At 39.3% G+C, this 24,230-nt stretch overlaps 1 protein-coding gene across 1 annotated transcript; it reads left to right on the forward strand.

The window, feature by feature from the left end:
* Positions 1 to 13,072: 13,072 nt before the first annotated feature.
* Positions 13,073 to 17,560, forward strand: OXP1 (oxoprolinase 1). Its single transcript, XM_087677979.1, has one exon. The coding sequence runs from the start codon at positions 13,335 to 13,337 to the stop codon at positions 17,154 to 17,156; it is 3,822 nt and encodes a 1,273-aa protein (XP_087534105.1). The 5' UTR covers positions 13,073 to 13,334; the 3' UTR covers positions 17,157 to 17,560.
* Positions 17,561 to 24,230: the final 6,670 nt, after the last annotated feature.

Genomic DNA, 24,230 nt, shown 5'->3' on the forward strand with positions numbered 1-24,230 from the left:
GTCCATAAGAAGCAAATTTCCCTCTTCATTGTGTGAGATGTAGGGGTTCACATAAGGCTCCTCCTTGAGTGGTTCTTGTTGAGAAATAAAGCATAGGATAAGTTGTAACCTATGTATGCACAAATAAAGTAGCATGTGTGTGAAGAGTCCTAAAAAGGTCAAAAGGTATCTATCTATGTAGAGGATACTTGGTGTCTAATTAGTTGAGCATGAAGAAAGAAGAAGAATGAAGAACAAGAAGAAGAAATACACTTGAGCCTCCATATCTCTTGATATTGCTCCCTTTGTTGTGCATTCCTTTTTTTTTTTTTGTGGGATCAAAATCTTGGATCGAGAAGCACGTTGAATCAAGCTCTACATCAAGTTGAAAGCTTACTGTCCACAATTAAATCACATACTAATCTTTGGCTAATCCACTCGAAATAGGTACATCGAACAACCCAAAATGATGTCCTTGAATGCTTCGCAAAGAAGATACAACCCTTAGAGTGAAATCATATAAAGTGATACATGGCAGTCCCCCTAGTGTTTATGGAGCAATAGTTCTCAAATCCCTTCCATATTTTTGAAGGTCATAAGATTTTTGTTAGTACTTACAACACTTTACTATGCATGCTCACTCTTTTATTGTATCATAAGACATTTATATTCATTCCTATCTTCAACCTTAGGATCATCAAGTCTCTTGCAGTTTTATCCTAGTTTTTGAATCCTAACCTTGATGACTATGTTTTGTTTTCAAGTAAGGTTAATAATCTCATAGTGCTCTTCCTATGGTTACTAACTCGATTAGTATTATATAAGATGATTGTAACCTATTCTAATTAGGGGTTTATGTAGATCTTTTATAACATTATTAATTTGGGAATCAACAATACTAATATTAGGTAATATTAGTCCTTACCTTATAATACGAAACCATACACAACTTTCTTCATTCTAATCTCACAATCAACCTTTACTTTCAACGAGTGCTCATTCTAGTATTTCTATACGATAGTAAATTGGCCTAGGTATAGAGAATTGAAGCCATGACTTATGACATAGAGAGATTCTTAGAAAAGAACCATAAAACAATCATAACCTCAACTTTTACAAAGTAGAACTTATTATGACTAGTCAAAAGTAATAAAACATGAGTGTAAGAGGATGGACTAGGCACACATTGAATCCTTTACAAGTAATAGGGTGATGTGAATGTGCTACACAAAATGGTAGAGTAGAAGCTTTGTCACATGGCGATGTTTTTCTTCATCACGAAGCAATCTTTTTCTTCTTCTTCTTCTTCTCCTCTCTCTCTCTCTCTCCCCCTCCCCCTCCCCCTCCCCTCCCCCTCCCCCTCTCCTCTCTCTCTCTCTCTCTCTCTCTCTCTCTCTCTCTCTCTCTCTCTCTCTCTCTCTCTCTCTCTCTCTCTCTCTCTCTCTCTCTCTCTCTCTCTCTCTCTCTGTGTCTCTGGTAATGGTTCATTTTGTCTGGCCATATGGCAAGGGGGGATTAATTGGCAGCAAGTTGGGTAGGCATCACGGTAGACTATGGTGGTGGTTGCGAGTGACTAGACGTGATGGTGGTGGGGCTGGTATGCATGATGGGTGTAAGGAGAAGGATGGTTGTCGATAGTAGACAATGATATAGAATGTAAGTTTTTTCTTTTGTCTTTAAAAAATACCCATTCATACGCATAGGTGCGGGTGGGGATATTACACATCAAGAGGGTCTAAACTATGCGAATACCTACTTGTAGCATATTAATGAAGTCAAACAAGCATCACTCTACTAAATTTGATAAAGAATCTTGTGAGGATCTTGTGGCTTTGGTGTTCAATAGCATTCTTTTAATGCTATCCATTTTCACTTGCATGGTGGCAAGTTGTTGTTTAGTGTCATTGTTGATGTCTAACAACCACTTTAGTGTATTGATTCCTTACTCCTAGAATTTCTTGAGTATCTATCCCATAGGGTCATGGTCAAAATATCAAAGTCAATAGCCTATTGAATGTTGTTGTTGGTGACGTGGAAGTTGTCCAAGGTTCTACCCGATATAACTCTCTCCATTATGTTTGGTACGGTCCTCGTGGTCTTTTGGTTAACTATAGTTGAATTACGTGGTTGATTAGGTTAGGGATATGTGTGTTTTCTAAATCAAGAGAGTGGCTAGGATTAGGGCCTTGATTGCTTGTGAAAGTCAAAAGATCATGTCCACTTTGTAGGCCCATGCACTTACATTGTGGTAGCAACACCTAGGCTTCCTATCATTGCTTCAACTTCAATATTTGCATTGTTTGGTTATCCTATCCATTTTTGTTTGTAGCGTTTCGAATAAACCAAAAGCAATGACTTATTTTAGTTTTGTAATTTTTTACAAGTGCATGGTGCGCTAGCTGGCTTTTCAAACGATTGGGATGGGTGCATTTAGAAACTCACAAAATAACTTAATTAATTCATTCATTCTTCTACAAGTTTAGTTTTAGAGTTTCAATAGTTGTTTTAAATGTGTTCCATGTTTGTGATGTCTTGCCGGTTTTTAGTCATCTAGCATTTGTTTAGTTTTTTGTTCAGTTCGTGTTGTTTAACTATTGGATTCGTTTGGTTTCTTAGTTGAATGTGTATGTGTTCATGAGGTGCAATGATGTGCAACCTCTTTATACAATAGATGTTTATTGTGGAATATGTGGTTGTGGGGGAATAAACTATGTGCATTAATTTAGTCGCAACCAACTACGTACATGGTGAATGGGGATGAGTCCTAAATTGAACACGTGCAAACCTTTAAATGGCTCTAATGTTTGTGAAATTGTGTGAAGTGCAAAGATTAAGGACACATGTGCACTCTGTGTGCTTGTGGAATGCACATAAGATGATGTGAAGATTAAGGATAAGTGTGCACTTTGAGTGTGCTCGTGGAATGCATGTGGGGTGATGTGAACAATGTGTGGGTGTGTGGATGTTCAATGTGCGTGCACATGCATGCATTGGGTATGTGTGCACTCTGTACATGTGCTAGGTGAACCTTAGTAATTACATGTAAAATCTATGGCTTAGCCTTACATAGCATATATTAGGTGCATGAATTTAGGTGTGGTATGTTGTGTATGTGTGTTGTTGCTAGTTGGTGTACATATGTGCATTGTGCACTATGCATAACATGATGGGTTAGTGCATTGGGATGTGTGGATGGGAGACAAAATGTGGATATACACTAGGTGGATTGGGTGTGCAATGTATATGTGCCCGTGTGCATGTATACGCCATGCAACATGTGATGTGCATTGTGATGGTGCAAGTGCATGATATCTTAAAGGTGGTGTGTATTATCCTATATGTAATGTAATTGAATCAATACAAAAAAAAAGTGGCAGGCCCAACACAAAAGCAACTAGCATAAAGAAGGAGTTTCAAGTCATAAGTAAGAACCTCATTGATGCAATGGAATATGCCCAAAAGGAGAGAGCCAAGCAAGGAAGGTGTAAGCTACTGACAACCAAGTGCAAGTGATGCATGATTCTATGAAGACTATCTCATATTTTCTTTGTGCATATCTGGCTTGCCAAGGGCCACCACCCCCATAGGCAAAGGATCAAAGCATGGTGGAAGTTTCCTTTGACGTATTGCAGTTTCCTTTGATGCAGTTTCGTGTTCTTTACATGTATTATAGTTCCCTTCGAAGTAGTTCCCTTTGAGTTAGCATGTAATGAATGAATCCAAATGACAAGTTCACTAAACATCTTTGGTAAGATATTAGAGTTGCACAATAATATGTTTACTAAAGTCCTTATCAAGAAGTTAGAGTTCAATAAAGTAGTCTTTTGGCATAACAAAATCCTAGTTACAAATGCCTCTTCTAGAACACAAAATTGTACCTGACATAACCCCAGTGTCCTAGGTTGTCTTTCTTGTTCTAGGAATTCTAATTTCAAGATAAAGAATCCTTGGCCAAAGTTGCCTTTGGGTATGACAAAATTGTGGTTAAAAATGCTTCTTTAGCCTAAGCATGTTGACCTCAATGATACAATATCCATGAGGCATCAGGCATGAAGCATTATTGCTATTGCCTTTGTCAAAAGCATAAGTTTGGTATCACTATTTATGGAAACAAATAATTTGGGATAGAAATGCACAAAGTTAGCAATTCACTATGAACATATATTCAAGCTTAGTCCTTTGCGTGTCAACGAAGAGATGTTCAATTTCAACAAAGAAAGAAGCAGTATTGCCATTGTCTTTATCAAAAGCATAACTTTGGTATCATTATATATGGAAATGAACAACTATGGATAGAAATACACAAAGTTAGGGATTCAATATGAAGATATATTTGAGCCTAGTCCTTAGCATGTCAACAAAGTGACATGCAATATCCGCGAAGCATGAAGCATTATCTCCATTGCCTTTGTCAAAAGTAGAACTTTGGTGTCACTATTTATGAAAAACAAACAACTATGGATAGAAATGCACAAAGTTAGGCATTCACTATGAAGATATATCTGAGCCTTGTCCTTAGCATGTCAACAAAGGGGCATTCAATGTCCATGAAGCAAGAAGCATTATTGCCTTTGTCGAAAGCATAACTTTGGTATCCCAATATATGGAAATGAACAACTATGGATAGAAATGCACAAAGTTAGGGATTCACTATGAAGATAAATTTGAGCCTAGTCCATAGCATATCAATGAAGAGACATAGAATGTCCATGAAGCATGAAGCACTATTGCCATTGCCTTTGTCAAAAGCAAAACTTTGGCTTCACTATCACTATGGATAGAAATGTGCAAAGTTAGGGATCCGCTATGAAGATATATTTGAACAATGTTAGTTATAAACAATTGAAGTTAAGTGTCCATTATCAAGATGCATTCAATTTTTCTTCATATCTATTCATGTTCTAGTTTTGCCCTTCACACGTCAAAGAACAATTATTTTTGAGAGGAATGAACGGTCTTGCAAATAAAAATGTGCCACAAGAAAGATCATCATAAGCAAAGTACATGAAAATATAATCACGTGTGAATTCCATAAATCTTGTCAAGATACATGGTCAGATAGTCTCTGTAGTGACTCAATGGACAAATCTCCTTGTTGTAGACCATCCAGTCACAATCCACCTCATTTTCAACTTACATTCCATGGTTTATGGCCATTTTGTGCAATATAACACACAAACAATGATCTTGGGGACTTTACAAACATCTAGATTTTTTATCATAGCATTCAAGATCTGCCATGCATTTTTGTGTTGTCCAAAAGCTTGCCCTACAACCATGTGGGATGAAGATAGACGATAGTTATATTGTGATTGTGATGGCAATCATGTCTCCTAGAAAGGAATGGGAAAACATAGCAAGTGGTAGAAGCCCCCATTACTAATTATATTCTCATGAATGTTGTAACCCATATTGTGAAAGGAAGGGCCATTCACACACTAATTAACTTGTGCCAAATGAAAGAAAAAGCTATTATGTCGCACTCTCTTATCATGTGCATGGCTAGGAAAACTGGCATATACAAATACACATCAAGGAAGTGCAAATTAGCATCCACAATTCCTTGCAATGTCATGGAGTAGTTCGAACCAGTTGGTTGCCAACTCATTAGCTAGTCTCTCCATTTTGATGCCTATGCAGTCGATGGCACCCTTGCAGTTTAGAAAGCCTCGAACAATTCTATGCCGGCCTCAATAGATTGCATCTCTACCACCGAGGTCATCAATCTAATAATGCTCTTAAAACTGTGAAACATTGCTTCTATGAAATGATTGACAATTTTAGAGACCATGGACAACTCGCAACTGAAGTTCTTAGACGCAAGTGCATATGACAAGCCAATGCAAGGTGGAGAAGAGCAATTGCAACCTTCCATTCCATAGACACGGCCTTTCACTATAATGACTCTCAAATATTGCATTTGTGAAGAGAAGGTGACCAATGAAGCTCAAAGAAAAGAAGAAGAAAGAAGAGCATGTGCGCTAGGTAATTGAACAAGCTTGGGTGTACGCGGGGAAATAATTGGAAATGGTTGTGATCCTACAAGCACCATAATTGTTAGTTTGGCCACCAATGGAGGGAACATGGTTTTATGCACCACTCATTGAAATGGATGTTGTTCCAACACAAGAACAAGGAAGAAAAGAGATGGGATCTATTCGTGGATGCACAATAATAAGACATGTGGGGCACTTGGTGTTCTTATAATCTTCTATTTGTTCAGTTGGCAACCCACTGGAAGCTGGTAGACATAGTCATACACTGTTGAAACCACTAGAAGCTAAAACTACTATGATGTTATAATGTTGATTTTTGAGGAGACATTATGTGAGGTTGAAACATTCCTGGATCATTATATATATCGTGACAGGATTTTAACACATTCGTTCTTTATGTTTGAGATGGCACATCCTGGGGCAAATCCTTGGGGTGTCGAAGAGCCTTAGGAGCCACAACAATCAGCTGGGGGTACTTTATTTGTGTGTATGGCGAGGTATTAGTCACATATATGTATGGGATACTCCCTCTGCTTGGAGTCAGGATGGGCAATGCATTGGACTAGAATTTTAAACTTATGTCTATGAACATATTCATTAGATAACATGGTGGGAGGATGATAAAAAGATGATATAAATGAGCCATACTGATCAGGGACATAGCATGATGCTCATTGTTATGTATATTAAATGCTACTTAAACATTATTGTTAATGTTGGAAATTTAGGCAAGGAAATGGGGAGAGAGAAAAAGGCACATAATTTATGCATGTAACTATTAAGGTGATGGTAGAGAGAGAGAGGGGAAAACATCAATTGTGATGGTAGAAAGAGAGAGAATTATTCTATGTTTCGGCCATACGGAAGACCAGAAACAAGTTGTCAATGCTATTTGTAGGACCAACAGTGGTCACAAGAGAGGAAGAGACTGACAGAAGAGAAGGAGACAGGGAGAGGCTGTGACAAGAGAAGGAAAAAGAGAGAGCTAGCGCAACGTTGTCTTCGACAAGTGGACAAGGGGTCATGAGGAGTCAAGCACACAGTCTCCTACTTGCGTGGGATGGTGAGTTGTGCATGGATGATGGTGAGGTCGTCCAAATGAGTGGTAGGTGTGGCCCTTAATTTGCCTTGTGTGCTAGGCAGGGGGACTGGTTCCCTTCCAAGTGGGGTAACGTGGATGGCAAGCCACTCTTATGACGTGTGGTCACATGTTTTTTCGACCACATATGATTTTCTTTTTTTTGAAAAGAAGGACGCGACTAAAGATTCTAATCTTTCTTTTCATAAATAAGATTTGACTCATTGCTTGACTAAGACTACCCCTTGCTTGCTACTTTTTTTTAAAAATCTAATTCTGCATTGAATGCATACTATTTTTGTTTTCTCTACTCTTCTCTCTCACACTCCTTGAGCTTGAAATTGTCACTTCTCTATGTTTCTTCCAAAACTTCTCCTCTTCTCAACACCATATCTTCTCACAATGTATTCCCTTTGATGCACCTGTTGCCATTGAATCTTGGCTCATGCAAGTTGCCAATCCAACATCTCCTTGCCCCAAACACATGCATGGATAGAAACTTGAAGCCTCATCTTCCTTCAAATCAGATGGAGATTTGTTCCTCATGGCAAGTCTCCAGGCTCAAATAAATAAAATGCAACATCAATTAGTTGAGCTTTGCACTCCCCATTTCCATTTGTGAGAGGATGTTGCCTCTTCAATTCCAACCCCATCCCTTTAAAGGGGAGAAGAAGGAATGTGATGACATGAATATCAATTCATGGATGGCCAAATGGATTGTGTATTTTGATTTGTATAAGTTTAATTATGCTCAACGTATAAGATAGATATAAATCATGTTAGAGGGGAGAAGGTGTACGCTTGGTGGGTAGGTCTATGCCCTAAATCAATTGCTTGGGCTGATTTTCAATCCGTTTTTTGGAAACACTTTATGACTGATGATCAAATTGAAAATTTTCGAAAATTACTTGAGTTTGATATGGGAAAAAAGAGCTTGGCTGCAAGATTTTAAAGATTTATTGTACAAAATAAAGGCCTTGGACGATTCTCAAGTGTTGCTTTACATGTGATACCTCTTTGGATTGCTGTTAGACTACCAGAATGAGATACTATGCAATCCTCTTTACTTGCTTGAGGACATCTATAGGTATGCAAAAAAATTTGACAACACTTTGGTTGCAAGTAGGGGTAGCCAATCGACTAGGGGGTTCCATCAAGCGGCCTCAATCTTTAAGGCAAAGAAATCATCTATCCCAATAGCAACTCGTCAACCAATCTCAGAGTTGCATAAGAAAAAGGATAGCAATCATATGATTACTTGCAACAAGGATTGCTCGAAGGGCAGTTGTTTTACCTACCATCATATGGACCACTTTCACAATAATCATGAATGTTCCCAAAACATAAAGGCGAAGTCTACTTCCAAGAATTCAATAAATACTCTTGAGGCTCCATGTATTTTTTCTAGAATTTTATTCAAAGAATCTTCTGTCAATGCTAGCAATAGCAACAATAGTCCCATTAATAAAATTGTTTTTAGCCCCTTAATATTAAAGATAATTGGTCACATAAATGGCCAATATGTTATAGTTTTATTTGATAAAGATTCTACTCATAATTTTATTTATTTATTATTGATATAGAGACCACTACTTCACATAGTACTCATTGACTAAGTTTGATCATGTTCGATATGTGGAGGGTCCTACAATGGATCATTGGCAAGTGGTACTAGACTTGGACCTTTTGATCCAATAGTACCATTAGATAATGGATTTCCAACTTATGAGCCTTTGACCATGTGGATGCCATTCTTGGCATGTCATGGTTCTTTGAAACATACTCCTTATCTATTGATTATAAAAATCATGTACTTTCTTTTTTGCTTGATGGTCATTTCCATGTGATCAAGGGATGTTTATCCTTTGGTATCATAGAAAATAATGTACATATGGGATGGGATGAGATAGCTAGGCAACTTCAAGACTATTTGGCTAAGGGTTATATTGAGCCAAGTAAATGCCCACGAGTTCGTTGTTGTCAAGGATAGATGACCTTATAAATCAACTTTGTGGTGTGCACTTTTTCACCAAAATTGATCTAAGATCCAAATACCATCAGATACGAATAGCTCTAGAGGATATCCCAAAAACTACATTTTGAACGCTGTATGGACATGATCAAATTTTTGTCCTACCTTTTGGATTGACCAATGTTTCCACAACTTTCCAATAGATAATGAATGATTTATTTTGCCCATATCTTGAAAAGTGGATAATCATTTTCCTTGATGACATTCTTACATATAGTAAGTTGTTTAGAGGAGTATACCAAACACTTGCATACCATCTTACATCTCTTAAGACAAGAGAAACTATTCGCTAAACTATCCAAGTGCAAATTCTTTCGCATGGAGCTATTATATCTTGGACATGTCATCTTAATTAATGGCATTTAGAAGGATGTCAAAAAGATATGAGTAGTACTCGATTGGCCTATTTCAGGGACCATAAGGCAAGTACAATCCTTTTTAGATTTAATGGAGTTTTTCAAAAATTCATTAAGGACTATGCTCATATTACTAAACCCTTAATATATTTTCTTAAGGTTATTTGAAGTAAGAAGAAGCACGTTAGTACACCCATTGTTTGGACTAGTGAGCTTGATTAATGTCAAACATTGAAATGACTTCTTATTATTGCATTGATATTGCAGATTGTCGATTTGAATAAACCTTTTGAGCTTTATACAGATGCGAGTGATTATACTTTAGGTGCTCTCCTTTATCACAAGATGGCTAACCTAATAAATTTTGGGCTATAAGCTTGCATTGATGCCCAAACACGCTACACTACTTAGGAGAAGGATTTGTTGGCTATTAACCCTCAAACAAACAAGGTGCAAATTCTAGAAAATCTAAAGTAGAAGACAAGGCCAAGGCAAAAGTGAAATGGAAGACGAAGGCGCACCAAGAAAAATATGGAAACACAAGAAGTGCAGAAAATTCCTAAATCAAGGAGAAAGGCGCACAAGAAAAAACGCAAGTCAATACTTTTGTAAAAGAGCACAAGACACACCATGATTTATTTTAAGAGCACCGGGCTTTATCTGCATTGTCAAGCAAGGTAATATGTGCGTTGAATGCTCTATAGCTTCAGATTTGCTACATTCTTCCTTACATGACCAAAAGTGGCTCTTCTCTTCTTCTTCTTCTTCTTCTTGAGCTTGCACTTGAGAGAGGGAGTGTGAGAGTGTGAGGGGTGAGGGACCATGGTGGAGAAGCTCTCCATCTTCTCCTCTCTTCTTCTCTTCTCTTACTCGCAGCAATGGAGCTTGGAGCGTGGAGCTTGAGAAGCTTGCGTGGATAGTGGAGCTACCAGAGTGCTCGGGAGAGGAGGCAACTCGATCGGGCATGGAGGTAAGCCCACTACACTTGTAGAGATAGATAGCGTGTTGACTATGTGAGAGGTAGCCATTAGTGCTTGGCTTGGAATGCTTGAACAATAAGCAGTTTGTGGGTCTTGGCGGTTGAGCGTCTCTACATTGGCAGTCATCCATGCGCTTAATTTATGACATTGTTATTTGTACAATGCTTAGTTTATTATTTGGATAGACCACCACTCACATTGAAATATCTATGTGATCAACCCTAATCTTCATAGCCACAAGGCAAGATGGGAAAAGCTTTTGTAAGAGTTTAACTTCAAAATTCACTATAAGAAGGGGGCAACTAATATGGTTGTCGATGCTCTTAGTCAAATTCTTGAAATCAATGCCTTGTCATTCTCCAAAATTTTGACTAATTTCTATATTTCTCTCAAAGGCCATTGCCAAAATGATCTTCACTTTGGTAAGATCTGGCAATTGGTTCAAGAGGCATCTAGTAGCACAAGAAGCTTAGGCACTCCGAATGCCCGAAAGTTGGCTACCGTGAGAAAGATGGTGGAAAAGTATTTCATTTGGAATGGATCACTTTTCAAAGAAGATGAAGCGTGTGTGTCCAATGATTAGGATATCCGCAAGAAAATTTTTTATCAGTGTCATGATGCAGTAAGCATTGGACACCCTGGCAGACACCAAACTTTGGCCTTGGTTACATGTTATTTTTATTGGCTATATATTAAGACTTTGGTTGAGTCTTATGTGCGTGAGTGTTTGTAGTGTTAGCTTAACAAAATTGAATGGCATAGGCATGCAGAGATGTTGCATCCTTTACGAATCCTCGATAGAAAATGGAGTAGCATTTCTATGGATTTTGTAGTAGGATTGTCCCATATGAATTGAGGTCATGACGCGATCTAGCCTCGACCGATTGATAAACATGGCTTGGTTCATTCATAGAAAGATGACCACGAAAAGTTATGAGTAGGTTGGTCTCTTTGTTGAATACTTTTATAGTTTATAGTTTTCCCGATGAAATAGTTAGTGATCGGGATTCTAAGTTCAAAGGCCATTTTTGGCATACGGCCTTCCAAAAACTAGAAACTCGATTATCCATGTCATCCTTGGAATATCTAGAAGCTGATAGGCATACTGAATGGATGAATCAAACCATGCAGGATATGCTTCGTGCATATGTCTCCTATCGACAATCTGATTGGGAGCATTATTTTCCTTAGAGTGAGTTTGCTCATAATAGTGTTAAGCATTCATCTACTGGTTATAGCTTATTTATGCTTATGTATGGTTATGAGTTGAAACCACGTACTTCATAGTTGACTTTTTGCATGATATGCAGGAGATGTTGACGATTGTGAGGGAAAGCATTAAATGGCCAAGGATTGTGCCATGTTTTACACTAACCAACATCACGCTCCTAGGGAGCTCTAGGAAGGCATGTGGGTTTATCTTAAAGTCCAAAAAGACTCCAATTCAATGACTATCAACAAGTGCTATAAATTGTCTTCAAGGTATTGCGGTCCTTTCCAAATCACCAAGAGAATAAGTAGTGTATTCTATGAGTTAGACTTACCTTTAGAATTTTGAGTTCACCCTTTGTTCCAGATGAGACGTTTGAAAGAACAACTAGGACAAGGTAAGTAGATTGTTTTGGTTGAGGAAGTTCCACATCTTGAGGATACCACTCGTTATATTCCACTTGAACTTGATTTGGTTTTTGACGTTAGGACTAAACAATCTTGTCAGACTATTTATTGCGAGTATTTGGTCAAGCGGAAAAATGGCTTGGAGGTGGAGGCTACTTGGGATTCAGTACATTCATTGAAAAGTCGTTTTTCTCACTTCGTTCCTAAGGATATTGCTGAGGACAACAATCATTCATAAAGGGGAAAGTGTTATATCCCTGGACATCTGGGTGGGTGCTAGTAGCATTGGTCATGATGGCTACAAAGTGACTAAGTTCAAATGCACTAAGGACATTTCGAGATTAGGGCATTGAGTCCTATAAATAGGACTCAAAGCCCTATTGTGCACATTCCTTGTGTGATCACCACTCTTGGACTCTTGGCCCGTTGGCCAACACATCCATACATAGGGATGGTGGGATGGGATGCCAACCCTTGGGATGTGATCATGGCTTGCAATGCTCCTAGTTGCTAGACTTAGGGGTGAGCCCATTTGGCTCAACGACTGGGAGCTAAGTTTGATGTCTAGTCCCTTGTATGTTGAGTTTGGCTTGCATTATGTCTCGTGTGCAGGTTGGATCCTAGGGGAATGTTTCACACACACACACACACACACACACACACACACACAGAGCATTGAATATGGCAAGGAGAGGGGCCCCGCCTTGATTGTGCAATGGCTATTTGAATGGGTGGGAAGGTGATGTTGTCATGCGTTTTGCAAGGTGTACCATCAACAACAAGTAATATTGGTCTAGTACTCGTGCAAAGGTGATGAGATTTGCTGTTATGAAATGACCCATCCCAAGCTCGTAGTTTGGTTGCGAGTTTCGCAACACCGTGTGGGAAGAGCTTCTAGCCTGCCTAAGTAAGGAGAAAAGTAGTCGAGTCTAGACGTGACACGGCTCTAAAATCGACCGCATGGGTTTGAATTATTGTTTGTGTGGGACCACATTCACTTGCCAATGGCCATACGATGAACTTTCTTGACTTCTCATCATTTTGTCGTGTCGAGAGGGATCGATTCCTATATATCCATCCATGCAGCAGGCTCAACAATCTAGGATTGACACTTGATCACAGACGGATCAACTGGGCTCTCCGGATCACAGCACAGCAAAGTGATCCCGACGACGAACCCAGAAAAGAAGAAGAGGAGTGTGTCAAAGCACGGCAGAGTGATCGACCGTGGTCATCATAACGTAGCTTTTACCGTCACACACTGCTACTGAGACAAGAAGAAGAGGAGTGAAAGCAATGGGTGCAGAGCCTACATCAAGGCAATTCAGATTTTGCGTGGACAGGGGGGGCACTTTCACAGACATCTATGCAGAGGTCCCTGTTGAGCCTGGCTATCGAGTCCTCAAGCTTTTGTCTGTGGATCCTGGCAACTATGAAGATGCCCCTCGCGAAGGCATTCGCAGAATCCTGGAAGAATGCACAGGCCAGAAGATCTCCCGCACTGCCAAAATACCTACCCATCACATCGATTGGATACGCATGGGCACCACCGTTGCCACCAATGCCCTCCTCGAGCGCAAAGGCGAGCGCACTGCCCTGTGTGTCACACAGGGTTTCAAAGACCTCCTCTACATCGGTAACCAAGCTCGGCCAAAGATCTTCGATCTCACCGTTGCCAAACCCTCACCCCTCTATGAAGAAGTCATTGAAGCAGAGGAGCGTGTTCGGCTCGTCTCAGCCTCTGACCATCCCACCTCACACACAGTCGTGGGTATCTCTGGTGAGACCATTGAAGTTGTCAAACCCATTGATGAAGACAAGCTGAGACCCATGCTTCAGAAGTTACTGGACAAAGGTATCCACAGTCTGGCTGTCACCTTCCTGCATTCGTATACTTTCCCATACCATGAGCAAGCAGTGGAAAGATTGGCCCAAAGCATGGGTTTCAAACAGGTCTCAATTTCCTCTGCTTTGACACCTATGGTTAGAGCAGTCCCAAGAGGCCTTACTGCGGTTGTGGATGCTTATCTAACACCTGTCATCAAAGATTATCTGATGGGTTTTCTCTCAGGTTTTGATGAGGGCCTAGACAAGGTTGCAGTTTCTTTCATGCAATCAGATGGTGGACTCACACCTGAGTACAGGTTTTCTGGTCACAAGGCTATATTGTCAGGTCCAGCTGGTGGTGTTGTCGGCTATGCAAAAACCACTTTTGATTTGGAGACTAAGAAGCCCCTTATTGGATTTGATATGGGTGGCACTTCAACTGATGTTAGCAGATATGCAGGGAACTATGAACAAGTGCTAGAAACACAAATTGCTGGCACCATTATCCAGGCTCCTCAACTCGACATCAATACAGTTGCTGCAGGTGGAGGATCTAAGCTTAAGTTTCAAGTGGGGGTCTTTAAAGTTGGGCCTGAATCTGTTGGTGCTCACCCAGGTCCTGTGTGCTATCGCAAAGGAGGGGAATTGGCAGTCACAGATGCTAATGTGCTCCTTGGTCGGGTTATCCCTGATTATTTTCCATCCATTTTTGGTCCACATGAGAATGAGCCGCTGGATGTGGATGCAGCAAGAAAGGCATTTGATGTCTTATCTGGCAGCATCAATAGACACCGTGCTGAGCAAGATGCTTCTTCCAAGGCAATGAGTGCTGAGGAGGTTGCGTTGGGTTTTCTGGATGTTGCCAATGAGGCCATGTGCAGGCCAATTCGAGAGCTGACAGAAATGAAAGGCTATGAGACGGCCCAGCATGCTTTGGCATGCTTTGGTGGAGCTGGGCCTCAGCATGCCTGTGCTATTGCAAGAGCCCTTGGCATCAAGGAAGTTATAGTACATCGCTATTGTGGTATTCTTAGTGCCTATGGACTAGGTTTAGCAGATGTTGTTGAAGAAGCACAAGAGCCCTTTGTAGCAGTATATGGGGAAGAAGCCATGAAGGAAGTGCACACTCGTGCTGATGTATTGGCAACACAAGTGAAGCAGAAACTTACAGATCAAGGGTTTAAAGACACTAGTATAAAGACTGAACTGCTTCTGAATTTGCGATATGATGGTACAGATACAATTATCACTGTTGCATCTCCATCCAATGGAAGCCAAGATTTTGCTGCCGAGTTTGTGAAGCAGTTTCATAGAGAGTATGGGTTTGAGCTGCATGGGCGATCCATTTTAATCAATGATGTCCGTATTCATGGCGTAGGTTATACAAACATATTGAAACCTGCAGAACTGGCAAGGGCACATGGGGAACCTCAAGCAGAAAACTTGCAGCACAAGGTTTATTTCGGAACTGGGTGGCAGGATACACCAATTTTCATGCTAGAGAAGTTGGGCTTTGGTCATGCTATTGTAGGTCCTGCAGTTATCATCAATGGAAATAGTACAATAGTGGTTGAGCCTGGCTGTAAGGCTACAATTACAAAGTATGGAAATGTTAGGATTGAGGTTGGTGCAGATACAGTTGTTGGAGATGGTCGGCTGACCAAAGTTGACACAAAGGTGGACGTCATTCAACTTTCCATTTTCAATAATCGATTTATGGGAATCGCAGAGCAGATGGGACGCACACTTCAAAGGACTTCTATCTCCACCAATATAAAGGAGAGATTAGATTTTTCTTGTGCGTTGTTTAGTCCTGATGGGGGTCTTGTTGCTAATGCACCTCATGTACCAGTGCATTTAGGTGCAATGTCTAGCAGTGTGAGGTGGCAATTGGAGTATTGGAAGAATAATCTGAAGGATGGAGATGTTCTTGTGACAAATCATCCAGCTGCTGGTGGCAGCCATTTGCCTGACATCACTGTCATTACACCAGTATTTCAAGATGGAAAGCTGATCTTTTTCGTTGCAAGCAGAGGTCATCATGCTGAGATTGGAGGCATAACTCCCGGCAGTATGCCACCTTTTTCGAAGGCAATATGGGAGGAAGGAGCAGCTATCAAGACCTTCAAACTTGTAGAGGGAGGGAAGTTTCAAGAAGAGGGCATAACCAAGATTTTGAAGTCAGAAGTTCATGTGGATGCAGAAAAGGTAAAGTCAGGAAAAGTGCACACGATTCCAGGGACCAGGAGGCTGGATGACAACCTATCTGATCTAAGGGCACAGGTAGCAGCCAATCATCGGGGCATCATTCTAATTGGAGAATTAATAGAGCAATATGGACTAGATGTAGTCCAAGCCTACATGTGGCATGTGCAGGATAATGCAGAGGCGGCTGTAAGGGAGATGTTGAAGTCAGTAGCTTCCAGGGCTGGAAAGTATGTTGGAGCAGAAGAGGCAAATCATGTCACTTTGGAGGCTGAAGACTATATGGATGATGGTTCTACGATCCACTTAAAGCTCACCATAGACAAGAATAAGGGTGAGGCTAATTTCAATTTTGATGGTACAAGTTTGGAAGTGTATGGGAACTGGAATGCTCCAGAAGCAGTCACATCTGCTGCTGTAATCTATTGTTTGCGCTGTTTAGTCGATGTCGACATTCCTTTGAATCAGGGATGTCTTGCTCCTGTTTCAGTCCACATCCCCAAAGGAAGCTTTCTTTCCCCAAGTGACAAAGCAGCTGTTGTAGGTGGCAATGTTCTGACTTCTCAGCGAGTGACAGATGTTATACTTTCTGCATTCCATGCATGTGCTTGCTCGCAAGGCTGTATGAACAATCTCACATTTGGTGACAATACATTCGGTTACTATGAAACCATTGGTGGTGGCAGTGGAGCTGGTCCTACTTGGGATGGTGCAAGTGGTGTTCAATGCCACATGACAAATACGCGGATTACGGATCCTGAAATTTTTGAACAGAGGTATCCGGTAATCCTCCATTGCTTCGGTTTGCGTGAGGATAGTGGTGGTGCTGGCAAGCGTAAGGGTGGTGAGGGTATCAAAAGGATCATAGAATTCAGAAGACCTGTGACTGTCAGCATATTATCAGAACGTCGTGTGCATGCTCCTCGAGGTTTGGAAGGAGGTTTTTCTGCAGCTAGAGGCCAAAATCTTCTTGTCTTAAAGGATGGAAGGTCTGTAAATCTTGGTGGAAAGAACACTGTTGAAGTGTCAGCTGGAGAAGTTTTGCAAATTTTTACACCAGGTGGTGGTGGGTGGGGGCTCCCTTGAGCTTTTGATGGTAATGTCTTTGAACAAACAACTGCTGGGGCACTTTTTTCCCTCACGAAGAGGTTTTTTTCCCTCAGCTTTGTATATATGCCCATTCAATCTAGGGCAAACTTATTTGAAATTTTTTTACACTGATACTCTCATACACTTTGTGCTGTGTACTCTCAATTGAGCTTTTTCTTCTCCAGGCTATGTGTGTGCATTCTTGCAACCCTAAATCCAACATTTGGTATCAAAGCAGATTGGCTTCTCCAACAGAGTCATCAACATTGTTTGGCTCATCTTCTTAGATTGAAATGAGATTTGATAAGTCCCTTGAGCTTTTGATAGTAATGTGTTAGAATAACTATTGGCAGGGCACTATTTTCCCTCACTTTCCCTTGGCTTTGTATATATGTCCATTCAATCTAGGGCAAACTTATTTGAAAATTTGTTACATTGATACTCTCATACACTTTGTGCTGTGTACTCTCAAGGTTTTTCTTATCCAGGCTATGTGCGCGCATTCTTGCAACCTTAAATCCAACGTTTGCTCATTGGGATTAATACTAAAGCACCACTACCTACTACTAAATAAACTCACTAGGATAGCAGAGATGTGCAAGATCTTGTGTTGATTGAGTTATCTGTTAAACATACCATGGGTTCCTACATTTGCTCATGTAAGTCACTTCCACATCTATATCAAGGAAGAAATGTGACTCAGGTTACTTGTTTGCATCAGCACAATTAGAGAGTGAATATATGGATAAAGGTGACTAGCATTTATTGACAAATATTAAGGAGTAGTTAATTGTCGCAAAAAGAGATTTTATTAGATAGTCTACTTGTGTAAACTATTGTGAATGTTCTTGATTCTTATATATTTTTGTGTCTACTCTTTGTTTGATGATAAAAAGAAAGCCAATGCTTTGTCATTTGAGGAGTTTGTTTCTATTTTGCTAAAAGCTTTAATAGGTAGTTACAAAGGTAAAGGAAAAGTTACATTTTCTTTTGATAAGCAAAAAACTGCAAACACTTTTCAAACTAAGAAGGGTGATAAGGATGAGAAGAGAACCGAGAGTAAATGCTTTTGTAAGTATTGTACAACAAGAGATCGTGTCATTAAGGATTATCCTAATTGATTGCAAAAGAGACTATGAAAAAGAGATATATAGCTATTGTAAACACATTACTTTGAGTGGATAAAAATGTGAAATTTGTTTTTTTTCTATTATAAAATTTGCAAATGTTATACAGGTTACAAAATGGGTATTTAGAATGCAATGTAGTTATGACCTTTTGCTAAATGATTCTTGCATATGTATTGTGGATTTAGATATGTACTTTGATTGTGTTGTCACTAAGAACATTACTTTGTAGCACAATTTGTTCCCTTTTATTGCACATTTGTTAATAACTCCTTTTATCCTATCAAAGGAGTTGGTAAAGTGGTGATTTATACTCAATGGCAATACTTTTACACTTTTAAATGCTTGTATATGCTAGAGAAAAAAAAGTTACCATCAAATTGCGTACTTATCATGATTGCCTTATTATCAAATTCATATATGATAGTTGTATTATTCATGATCTCTCATATGGTGATACAATCTTTGCATCTGGTTTGTTATAATGAGGGTTGTATGAGCTCAAAAACTTTGGAAATTGTATGTAAAAGATATGGTATATGTAGTTGCAATTTGCAAATTGTTTTAAATATAACACTCTAGGATGCATGCTTTGGCCATTTGAATTTTGCTAATTCACTATGCTTGTAAAAATATGCTGTGATACCATTATCACCTTCTCTTGAGGCACCTAATGTTTAATTAGTTTTTGATATTTATTAAGTTAGTGTTACATTACTATTTAGCTAATTATTTAGTTAATTATGCTGCATTAGTATAATTCGTTAATTTATGTTTATTAAGTTAGTATTATGTTAGTGTTTGGCTAATTATTTAGTTAATTATGTTATGTTACTGTTAGTGTTATTTACAAAAGTTATTATTAAGTTAATGATTAGTGATATTTTATTATTACATTGGAATAGCCTAAATAGTGTTATAATAGTTAAATATATAATTTAAGTTAATGTTAATGTTTTTTAATTATTGCGTTATGATTAGCTTTCAATGTCATATAGATATCATCAGCCAATGCATGCCCAAAAAATGCTAATTTGAAAAAAGAGATAAGCTAAACGATTGCCCATTATTAGCCAAATGTGACAACATTGTGAGAATTGGATGGGCAAGAGAGTTGGAGGACAACCCTTTTTGAATGATCATCCTAGAACAAAGGGCTCAATGACCCCATGATTGAGCATGACTTGAGAGGGGCCATTGCTATTGATAGTGTATATCAATTGAGATGTGTGATCTTGAAGCCCATGGTCTGAATGAGCTTGGCTAGAAAGGACCATTCCAAATAATTGAAAGCCTTCTCCAAGTCAAACTGCATAAGAACAGCCTCCACCTAATTTGAGTGTTGTGCATAATCAATAACCATCTGTACATTCAAAATGTTATGCAAGAGATTCCTGCCCTTAATGAAGCCATATTGATTCGGATGCACAATGGTAGGGAGATGCGAACGAAGATGATTAACCAACACCTTGGAAAATATGTTCTACATGCTACCCATCAATGAGATCAGTCTTCAATGTTTGGGCATCAAAAGGGAAGGAGACTTGGGGATCAACTTAATAGCACCTTCCTTTAAAGATGTATGCTTATCTAAATGAGTAGCATACGTCTCAAAAAATTCATTAATGAAGCCATCTCTGCTAGGGCTTTTATCCCAAGATAGATGTAGCAAGATATCCATGACCTCATTCTCACAAATATTTTCCTCCAAAGTAGCATTAATATCAGGAGAAACCTAACCCCAAATCAACACATAAAACATTGAACAAGCATGGGCAATCTGATTGGAATGGGGTTGTTGCAAACCAAGAAGATACACACGATGTTGTCTACACAGATACATGATAGTCTAAGGATTTGTAACCATTTGATTATCAGCTTTCTGTAGAGGCATGCCATATTCTTATGTGCAAAGGATGCATACAACCCACTATCAAATTTATGTCCTCACATATATCAACATCCAAAGTAACATGAATGTTAGGAGAAACCTAATTTAGGATCAACACATAACACAACAAATGAGTATGGGCAATTTGATCAGAATGGGACTATTGCAAACTCAATAGATCAATAAAATATTTCCTACACAGATGCACATGATAGTCTAAGGATTTGTAACCATTTTATTATCGACATTCTGTAGTTGCACCATGTTCTCTCATGCAAAGGATACATGTAGGCAATGATAAAATTTATAGGACTCATAGGAGTTATCTTGCAAGCCTTTTATTAGAGCCATAAGCTTGGCCTATTGATAAGAGTGTAGTTGAAAGTGCTTAATAAGAGCATCCAAGAGTGAAGACAAGGGTGAAAAAAATGGATCATTTGGATATAGGGAATGAACCAATGACAACATCTCCTCACAACATGGTTGTTACCGATGGTGCAAGGCATGATGAGCATGATGAATTGCATATTGTTTGGCAACACAATACACATTTCCAATTAGTTGATCAAAGGATGCACTCTCTATACATGGAAAATCAAGTAAAAATTAGCTATATCATATAACCACTGAAGACCTCATGGCTCAAAAAGGAGGAATCAAAGTACCAAGGAAGCTTGCCCAAAAATAACACAAAGGTTCTAATGGGTAGTCTGAGCATGACTAGCTGTAAGGGAAAGTTATCCTATAGAACATATTGATGAAAAACTTTCATTTTCAAATTCTTCGAAAAAAAAGCATCATGATACATGATATAGATTTGATCTAGATGACTCCATATCACACTATGTTGTGCCAAATGGAAGATATATCCAAAATTTGACAACATAGCTAAAGCCAAAGATCTAGATGACTCCATATCACATCATGTTGTGCCAAATGGAAGGTATATCCAAAATTTGACAACATAGCCAAGGCCAAATATCATGTTGAAGGATAGTTAATGCAAAGTCATCCCAATCATGGCATTTTGGTACATCCATTGCAAAGCTTGAAGAAGTGGACTGTGATGTGTCTATACACATGTAAAAATCATCCATCAACAAGTTTTCTCTACCACGGAAGAGATTGTCTTTAAGTCTTTCCCATAAAGCATGATGATCCGGGGCATTAGGTGCATAGACTTACACTAGCCACAAAAACTCACCTTCAAGCATAATTTCAATAACCAAGAATCAACCAAACACATCATTTTTTACTAGAATAGATTGAAATCATTCATGAGAAACCATGAGGACACTAGAGTGTCGCATTGCAGTGTCCCCAACATAAAACAACTTGCACCCATGATATTGAACAATCCTTCTTGTTCTTTTTTACTATTATGCTCCATAGTATATATAAAAACACACCACATATCATGTTGTGTACTATAAGAGAAAACACCATAGAAATTCCAAATGGCAATCTTCATTCATAAACCAAACAAAGCTAAGACTCGAGGCCAATCTTGCCCCGTTTTAACCTTAGAAACTAATGCTTTGAGCACCACATCAAATAGAAAATCTACTATCACTATAAAGGCATTCTACCCATCACGAAGCTCAAACTCAGAGGGAGAGGGTTTGTCCTCATTTGTAAAAGTTGTGGTCGTGGATAATGGAAATACCAAGGAGTAATCACCTTGCCCTTCTTATCAAAGGAAAGGGTGGTTGGCAGATCGTAGGAATGGCAAGATAGATTGGTAGTGTTGAGGGTGATCAGCATACAATCTAGAGTTACCAAGCAACTTGGAACCAAAGGGAGCCATATCAGTTGTATTACGCTTTTGAGAACTTATCCTATCTACATACATATGTATGGAAGAAGTCCCAAGATCTTGCTAATGTGCTAGTTGGTAGCTCAACATCAAGCTTTTTCTATTTTTTGGTATGAACATCAATCCAAAGTAGACTTAGAAAGCACGGGTTGTTTGGCACTAATAAATCTCTATGTAGTATAGGGTATTCATTAACACTAGACTTGTCAACATCATTCATGTATCAACATTAAAATCAACCTTGGTATCCATTTTTCCAAGTACTCACCCATGAAATGATCCAACTTCCCATATAAGAAACAAGGATGTGCAAAAGTGCCCCATTTGATTCTAAACCTCAAGGGATGCATACCAGAACAATTCAAGCACAAGCAATCAAGTTTTTTGTGTATAGTATCCCATAACATGCAAAGGTGTTTTGGTTTATGCCTACATGCTTAGAAGCACCAACAAACTAGTGCTGATGGTAGCTATCACATCTTTCAATAAAGACTGGAAAACTATTGGACATCCTTCAACCTCAACCCAAATTGGACATTGTTATTGAAGCAAATGTTGAAAATTAGCCATGGCTTGCCATGGCATGATATAGGAGTGCATTAGAGGAACTAAAAGGGTTAAAACCATCAAAGCTTGAAAGAGCTTTAGGAAATGGACCATCAGCCCCTTGTTGTAATTCCTTGCATGGAACCATTGCTTTTTTCTCTTGTGAAATTTGAGCCCATGGTCTCTACTCTTGGCCATTGAAAGATATATCCAAACCAACCATGGTGCATGCCTATCATCAAACATCACGTAGGTATGATTGTGGGCCTATTTGACTGTGTGTTTGCCACACAATTTGAACATAATTGTTTGCAGTAGTCATGACGTGCTCTCTCTCTCTCTCTCTCTCTCTCTCTCTCTCTCTCTCTCTTTGTGACAAGTCTGTAGACCATGCAGGCTATAGTCACAAAGGGCTAGAGATGTGTACAAGTATTTTCTTACCAAGCTCTTGAGGTTGCAACATTTATCTTTCTCCCTTTCTCTTTCTCTCTTCTTTTCATGATAATCCCTATCCACTTGTCTTAAATTTTATACTTATCATGGTTGTTAACCCTAGCTCGAGAAGGAAGCGAAGGAAGTGAGATGAGGATTAAATGGAAGAAGCAGGACAGAGAACAAGCAAAGGCTCAACGGCGGCCTCTAAAATCAAGTTAAAGGAAAAAACACATTTTTTAGTGAAAGGTGTCCCAAAAATTTTGTAAAAGAGCGCTAGGCTCCCTTATGTGCAAATCCTAAAAGGGTAGATGGGCATTAGCTAAAGAAATAGGCCAAGTAGGAGGGAATGGAAAAGAGGACCTTACCACAATGACCAGTCATGTAAAAAAGGGGATGGCCACCCAAGGGATTTTAGGGCATGTATATAAACTCAAAAAAGTGAATGAGAGCTCATTCTTTAGTATGTGGCAACAAGAGACGCTTCTTCTTCTCTTCTTCTTCTCTTCTCTTCTCTTTGCTTACTTGTGTGTGCTTGAGAGAGGGAGTGTGAGTGTGTGAGGGTGAGGGATCAAGGAGGTGAAGCTCTCCACCATTACTCTCTTCTTCTTCTCTTGTCTCGGGTGCGGCTATGGAGGATGGAGCTTGGAGGTGGAGGCTTGACAATGCTTGAGCTTGTATCAAAAATCATGGAGCTACCAGTGTGCTTGAGGGAGGAGAGACAACTCATTCAAGCATCAAGGTAAGCTCACTACATCCTAGTAGGATCAAAGGCATGTTAGCTAGGTGAGAGATAGCCATAGGTGCACACTTGAAATGCTTGAATGAATAAGCAGTCCATGGGTCTTGGTGGTTGAGCGTGAGCTTCCTCTACATTTTGGTTCCGTTTGTTGCTCGAACCAACAGATTCAAGCTTGAGTGCTTATGCACCTCAAAAATCGAGCATCGAAGTAAGGGTTTCATCCCCAAACCAGAGCTTGAGATTTTGAGTTTTTTAAAATCTTCACAACAAGTAAGTATTTTGGTTATTTTGGTGGTTTGATGATTAGGAGAGTAGGAGAGATCATTTCAGTACTTTGCTTTCAAATCTTGTTGCATTTAGAGCAGGTTAGGATTAAGAAATCGGATTGGAAAAGCATAGGGTTTGCTGCTATAAAATAGGGCCAAATAGGACACAAATTGAGAAAAACAAGGAAAAAAGAGTGCTTAAGGGGATTAAGGTCGACAAGTAAGTGATTAGGAGTGGCAAGTCCTTTGCC

Source organism: Lygodium microphyllum, chromosome 5 (genome assembly GCF_053477565.2).
Source record: "Lygodium microphyllum isolate KBCC chromosome 5, Lygodium_microphyllum_v1.1.10, whole genome shotgun sequence".
In the NCBI taxonomy this organism is placed as follows: domain Eukaryota; kingdom Viridiplantae; phylum Streptophyta; class Polypodiopsida; order Schizaeales; family Lygodiaceae; genus Lygodium; species Lygodium microphyllum.

What these genes read in the sequence shown, in the direction of transcription:
- OXP1 (XM_087677979.1), top strand. Translation starts at nt 13,335, where the DNA reads ATGGGTGCAGAGCCTACATCAAGGCAATTCAGATTTTGCGTGGACAGG.